Source organism: Psammomys obesus, unplaced genomic scaffold (assembly GCF_907164565.1).
Source record: "Psammomys obesus unplaced genomic scaffold, mPsaObe1.curated_primary_1811, whole genome shotgun sequence".
In the NCBI taxonomy this organism is placed as follows: domain Eukaryota; kingdom Metazoa; phylum Chordata; class Mammalia; order Rodentia; family Muridae; genus Psammomys; species Psammomys obesus.
The window spans coordinates 17,048,907-17,056,198 of record NW_026596149.1 but is presented as its reverse complement, the minus strand read 5'-3'; the positions used below and the strand labels follow the sequence as shown (position 1 = coordinate 17,056,198).

Here is a 7,292-nt window from a genome sequence, read left to right as displayed (position 1 = left end):
AAGAAGAAGAAGAAGAAGAAGAAGAAGAAGAAGAAGAAGAAGAAGAAGAAGAAGAAGAAGAAGAAGAAAGAAACATCCAAATGTACTTTTTAGAGACAGGGTTTCTCTGTGTAGCCTTGGCTGTCCTGTACTCACTTTGTAGACCAGGCTGGCCTCTAACTCACAGAGATCCACTTACCTCTGTCCAGATGCACTTTAAAATATTGTTAATAATACTGATATTTTATTATGATAGTTACTGGCTCTATATATTAAATTTATCAATTAATTTACGGATGTAACACATTATTCATTAAAAAGATAACATGTATATTTCTGGACCTGAGGAGGATTAAGGCAGATGGCTTTGGATGGGGGCTGGGAGATGGATAGTGAGGATATTGAGACAATGTAAGGAAAATATCTGCCCAGCCCAAGGTAAATATGGCAATTAGAAATCTAACAGGTATCTGTGTCTCACTATTTGTGACAACGGGTTACATAATTTTAGGGCTAATAATAAACATTATATAGCCCAACACTTTATATATAAATTATTTTATAACAACAAATGGTGCCTATTTTACTATAACATGGACCCCTTACATAATTATTATCTCTCAAGAATATAACTGTAAGTTCAAGATATTAGATAAAAATCACTCAGTTATGAAAATATTTTGAAAAGCCTTTGAAATCACTTTCTATGTTTGTCAGCATGTAGCATTTTTTGATCTTTAAGAAAATTCTTCAATATATACTAATCTTCATTTAAGTGTTTATTAATTACTTCTGGGGCTTCTGGTATTTTTTTTTAAGAGCAGAGTATACAAATATTAGAAAGAAAAGATTTTTAAAAGCTGGGAAATAGGGCCTTAGAGATCAAAGATTTTGAGAGCCAGTGTATGGAATATATTTATTTGGGGAAAGGGAAGCAGAAGAGAGTTAGGGTCTGAGGGAGCCATGAGGGCAGAGAGAGAGAGAGAGAGAGAGAGAGGTACAGAGATGGGGGGAAGCCCCAACAGAGAAAGGGAAGAGAGACTGAAACAGCAAGGAGCAAGAGAGAACAGCTTCTGGTACTTTTCTCATTTGAACTTGCATTAATAGATGTCAAGTCTTATGGGAAGTTTTGATTAATAGCTTTCTTTTGGGATTCATCACAGTGTTTCAGAGAATGTCCATTTTATCAAAACCAGGCTCAGTCATATAATTTTTTTTTTTTTTTAAATTCTGGTGGTCAAACACAGGGACTTGTACATGCAAGTGTTTTGCCAACTGACTACATCTACAGCTCAAGTGCTGTAGTTTTATACTGATATGCTAGCTAACATTTTATTCCTTGTGATTGCATGCTCACTTACAAGAATGCTGATAGTCACCCGTGCAGTAATACAGAGGTGGAATCTAGAGACTGTGTGGAATTGACAGCCATGTCAGTTGGTGACTAAATGGCAAAGGTGCAAGGTCAAAGCCAATAAGCCAGTGAGGTTTTAAAGAAAGAATGATACACATGCTTAGAGAAAAATGAAAGATATAAACTGAAATGTTAGGAAGTAGGGGGAACTCACCATAAATGCTGCGATGTATAATTGCTGTTGTTAGAAACACAGAATTAAGACTGATGTGAACCTGGTTATAAGAAGGTATACCCGTGTGATGAGTACATGGAGAATATATTCATGAGGGTGTCACAAAAGGAGTAGATACAAATTGCCTTTGGTATGACCTCCTGTTTCATAGGCTCAGTTCTTGCTGACCCTGTTTTAAGTACATGGTCTGAGAGCTGTATGAGAGATGAAGGACCCTCTGCCCTGTCTCCTATGGCTCCTTCTAGCGGCTACAGAGGGGCTGAGTATGAGAGTTGATAGCCAGGAAAGGGACTCTCTGAGAGCCTCTTGGAATCTTTATGATCAAGCTCTTCAGGTGGAAAGGAAGAATTTGGTCCTGTGCCACTCACCTCGATCTGATGAACCAGGCCAGGAAAACCACCACAAACCCTACACCAACCAGGAGGACCGATGTGGAGATGGCCACTGAAACAGAACAGAGCTAAGCTAGAACCCCTTGAAAGTCCAATAAAGGCATTCATTGCCAAGAACTAGTAAATTATGGGTAATTTTTATTCTTGCCTAGGACAGATGCTAGAAAATAGCCAACCTGCCATGATTAACATTTCTTTGGGTTAAAGAGAAGCTCAGCAATTTAGAGCACATATTGCTTTTTCAGAAGACTCAAGTTTGGTTCCTATTACTCACACTGGGCAGCTCACAATCCCAGCTTCAGGGGATCTTATTACCATCTGCTGGCTTCTGTGGGCATCCGTGTTCACACTCATATATTCCTCTCCCCACCAAAATAATTTAAAACAATAAAAAAAATCTAAGAATTAGAAACAGAAAAGGAAAGCTAGCTGAAAATACACTTAAAGTAATTTCCAACAAGTCACAACTGTATGCACAGAAAACTCTTGAGTCTAGTGGGTGTTGGGTAAAAAGTTTGAAGTCATGACGAGGCTGTAGGTAATCTTTACTTTCACTAAAAGCATTTCTTTTTTTGTTGACCCCAGTGTTTTGTAATGACACTGATATCAGAAGCAGTGAACCCATAGAAAGAAGACCGTCTTTCAAAAAACAAATGAAATCAGCATGGCAAAGCTGTAAAAAATATATATATATATATTAGGAAACACAATAAATTAATGAAAGATGTCTTGAGGTCTTAGATTGACGTTTTTTTCGTATTTGTTGCATGTAAACTGTCTCCACACTGGCTGGTAGGCTTAGCACTCATTTACTCCTAGGGAGTGACTTACTGGAAAAGAGGAATTAATGGTAGAAAGTATTACTTCCACTTTTACAATGTTCTTCCTGTTGGTTTTTGAATAAGAGTAAACAATTGCAGAATCATCACCAGGAAAGCAGATTCTAGGCCAGTAATATCACAAAGCCATCTGAATTTGGAGCCTTAACCTCAGTCTCTTTTCAATTATATCCACACAGTGTTGAACAAGAAATTGAAACCAGACTTCCAGAGACACTGAACTAACAGATTGTGTGCCAAGTTTCCCACCCTTTTGGGTGGAAAAGGAAGAAAGAGAGATCTGATAGAGATCTGAGATGAGAAAGAAGAAGAAAAGAAGGAAATGATGGAGGAGAACAGATGATTATGGAGAACCACTGCCCTCCTTCCGCTTCACCTCACAGTGTAAGTTGAGACTAAGACGGAGAAGGCAGCAGAGACAGCCAGGGCCAGCGTTTGGGGAGGATGATGAGATTGCTGTGTGTGAACACAGCGGGAGCAGATTCCTCAGCAGGATCCAGGTAAAACAGGCCAGTCCTGCAGGAACATGGTACTGTGAGTCTGCCTCAGAGGAAGATGCTGAAGGAAGAGCATCCACTCATTACTCCTGGGCTGAGGTTTCTTTTTTCTTCCTTACTCTCCTAGGTTCATAAGAAGAGTTGGACTCAGGACCTGAACATGTAGAATTCTTTTCTACCATATAATGAGAGCTTGGGTTCTATCCTTAGGACTGAAAAATAAAAGATCAGACACTCAATAGCTGATTGCTTTACCTCAGCCTTTAAAATTTCATAAATTTAAGGTGGCGTGTGTGTATGTGTGTGTGTGTGTGTGTGTGTGTGGCGCACGTGTGTTATATGAGTCTGGGTATACTTGCACCACAGTGATTATATGAAGGCCAGAGGGTACATGTGAGGAGATCAGAGGACAAACTCAGGTTGTCAGCCTTCACTGTCCACCATTTTTTGAGACAGGATCTCTGCTGTTCTCTTCTGTGGTTGTCAGGCTGACTGGCCCAAGGGGGCCACCTCTGCCCCCATCTGTCCTTAGCAGTACTAGGATTATAGACATGAGCTTCCACATCCAGCTTAGCACGGGTCCTGAGAGTTGAACTCAGCTTCTCTCCCTTAAGATCATTTATTATTTAAACAGTGTTCTGCCTGCATGTGTGCCTGCAGGTCAGCAAAGGGCACCAGATCTCATTATAGATGTTTATGAGCCACCATGTGGTTGTTGGGAATTGAACTCAGGACCTTCGGAAGAACATCAAGTGCTCTTAACCTCTGAGCCCAACAACTCAGGTTCTCATACTTGCAATGGCAATTGCTTTTACCCACCGAGCCATCTTCCCAACTTCAATATCTTTTAAAATCAGGAATCATCATTTCATTGCAACTTAGGACCATCCCTGGTAAAGAGTTCAACTTTTATTGGACAAGTAGATGAATGACAAAATAATGAACGCTCTTCCCATCAAATGCAGAGCACATTTACTTCAGCAAACCCATATCAAGACACAGTACCATTCTGGAAAACAACTGTTTCACTGCTAGTGAACTGAGTACAGCAGCATGAGTGCTATTGCAGTTGGCACGCTAGGCTTGCATTTTGTAATCAGGAGTCTTGGGCTGGTGAGCTAGCTCAGTGTGCAAAGGCATCTGTGGCCAAGCCTGACATCCAGAGTTCAATACTTGGAAGGTGAGAACCGACTCCTATAAACTGTCTTCTGACCTTCATATGCATGTGTGCACCCACACGCACATCCACACATGCACACTATATGTATACGAGTATGTGTGTATATATATGTATATGTATGTGTATGTGTATATGTATATGTATATGTATATGTATATGTATATGTATATGTGATTCTAAAGTTTTAAAAATACTCATGAGTCTTCAATAACAGCCTAGGTGCAGCTCAGAGAGAAGATACTGGGATAACTGAATAAAGTTCTTGACAAGAAAGGCTGTCAAGTGAACCAGTTGATAATTAAGACAATGAAAACGTAAGCCTCATTTCCTCACCATTTATTCAAATGTGGGGCTGGAGAGATGGCTTAGTGGTTAAGAACACTGGCCGCTCTTCCAGAGGACACAGGTTTGATTCTGAGCACCCATTTGGCAGCTCAAAACTGTCAGTAATTCCAGTCCCAGGGGATCTGATACACTACCTACCCTTCCATCCCTGCAGGCGCCAGGATCCACGTGGCCACAGGCATACACATATGCAAAGCACCCATATGAAGCCAAGCTAGTTGCTGTTGCCTTATAGAGGTGTACTCAGCTGATTGCCTATGCGTGAAGACAGAGCCCCTCACCCTGTGTCTAAGCAGCCAGCAAGCATCTGTTTGTAGCCCATGGAGCAGCACTTGAAGATCTTGGGTGACTGGGATGAATGGCACATGGCAAGCTTTGAAGGCCCTGTCACAAATGCTCTCACAAAACTAGACTGATTTTAATTTCAATTTATACTTTATTAGCAGACAGTAAAAACTCTCAATATCCCATTTTCATTTCTTTGCTAAAAATTTGGCTTCTTTTATAGTTGGGCGTTCTCATGTTTACATTTAAGAAAGAACACCTTAATTATACATGAAGCAGTTTTAAAATTTAAATATCCTTGTATTTCCCACAATCCCTTGCACAGAATTATCTTTATTCTTTGTAGGGGTTTAGTTAACTTTTACTGATATGCATTTCAGAGGACAGGAGAATAATTTTTGATCTTTGCATCTCGTGAAACCCATGAACTGGAAAAATAAATGTTAGATCATAAATTGCTCGAAACTCTATATAAAAACTTTTACATGTAGGTTTTCATCTGCTAAATATACTTGTACTCGTGTTTCCAATTAGTTACCATTGGTAATATAACTCAAGACAGTAAATAATTGAATGTCCAGAAAAGAGACTGGCTAAGTAAATTGTGCTCAGGTCTATATGGAGGTAGAATATTCTGTAGACAATAAAGAGAATAAAGTGGTTTTGAAGTTTGAGAAGGAGGATTTTTAAGTTATGTCCTGGTGAACCTTTATTGCCAATGTGATATGGCCTGGAAGCATCTAAGAGGAAAAGCCTTAATTGAGAAACTGCCTGTGTGCATGTCTGCAGGGATTGGTTATTAATTGATGTAGAGGGTCCAGCCCAGTGTATTAGCACTATTCCCTGATCAGGTGGTCCCGGCTCTATCAGAAAGCTCGATAATGGGACTGGAGAGATAGTTCACCATTACGAGCACATACTGCTCTGGCAGAGGATGTGAGTTTCGTTCTTAGTGTCAACATCAGGCAGCTCACTAGTGCCTGCCACTCCAGTTCCAGGAGGTTCTGATGCCTCTGGCCTTCTAGAGCGGTTGCCCTCATGTGCTTGTGCAAATGAGGGCAAAAAAAAAAAAAAAAAAAAAAAAAAATCTTTTAGAAAAACTTTTGAGCTGGGCAGTGCTCATGCCTTTAATCCCAGCACTCAGGAGACAGAGGCAGGTTGATCTCTGTGAATTCAAGGCCAACCACCTGGTCTACAGAGCAAGTTCCAAGACAAAAAAAAATAATAATAATGAGAAGAAAGCTAGCAAAGCATGAGCCAGAAAGTGAGTGAGCAAGCAGTATTCCTCTATAACTTTGTTTTGTTTATTAAGACAGGGTTTCTCTGTGTATCCTTGGCTGTCCTGGACTCTTTGTGGACCAGGCTGGCCTTGAACTCACAGAGATCCTCCTGTCTTTTCCTCCCAAGTGCTGGGATTAAAAGTGTGTGCCACCACATGCAGCTCCTCTATGGCTTCTGCTTCGAGCTCCTGCCTGCGTTCCTTCCTTGACTTCCCTTAGTGATGGACTGTGACCTGGAAGTGTAAGCCAAGGAAACCTTTCCTACCCAAGTTGTTTTTGATTAGAGTGTTTTATCACAGCAGCAGCAACAACAACAAAATTTCAGGACACCAGTAAGTGAAGAGATGTGAGATGACAAAATATCTGACCTTATAATTTTGCTGTGTGTGCTTGTTTTTGCACGGTCTAGGAGGAGGCCCAGAAGCCTGCTCCTGTCCCCAGGGATGCTTTGAATCAGATGCAAGACCTTTTACTGCTCATTCTGTGCCAACTTTTGATTGTTCTTAATTTTGTTTTGAGCTCTGGTGTTGCTGTGTAGCCATTATAGTCCTGATACTCACTATGTAACCCAGGTGGATCTTAAATGCACAGTAATCCCCCTGCAATGGCCTTCTGAGTACTGGCATTACAGACATATGCCTCCATGCCTAGTTTACTTTTTAATTTCCAGACCATGTACAAATTATTAAGAATTTGAAGAACAAATAAAAAATTGAATAGCATGTTGGAAAGATTAATGTGCTATGTGTCATAGGGGAAAATTAGTTTGGCTAATTCTTGTATGTTTTTTCTTAAATCATGACTGTGTTCTTGTTTAGATGTCCTTGTCAAGGAGCTTTTCTAAATTGTCTTGCTTCTGTCTATCTATCTATCTATCTATCTATCTATCTATCTATCTATCTATCT

The 7,292-nt window shown here is 40.2% G+C and overlaps 1 protein-coding gene across 4 annotated transcripts in view; it reads right to left on the bottom strand.

Annotated features, from left to right (window-relative positions):
* Positions 1-7,292, bottom strand: part of Il15ra (interleukin 15 receptor subunit alpha) — a 27,127-nt gene that overhangs the window by 1,536 nt on the left and 18,299 nt on the right. For 3 of the 4 annotated variants that reach the window (XM_055593915.1, XM_055593918.1, XM_055593916.1), the window contains one exon: positions 1,937-2,012. The exons of the other annotated variant lie outside the window; for it this stretch is intronic. In XM_055593915.1, coding sequence (XP_055449890.1) covers positions 1,937-2,012 — 76 coding nt within the window. The remainder of the gene's footprint in view (positions 1-1,936; positions 2,013-7,292) is intronic. 4 annotated transcript variants of the gene reach the window in all.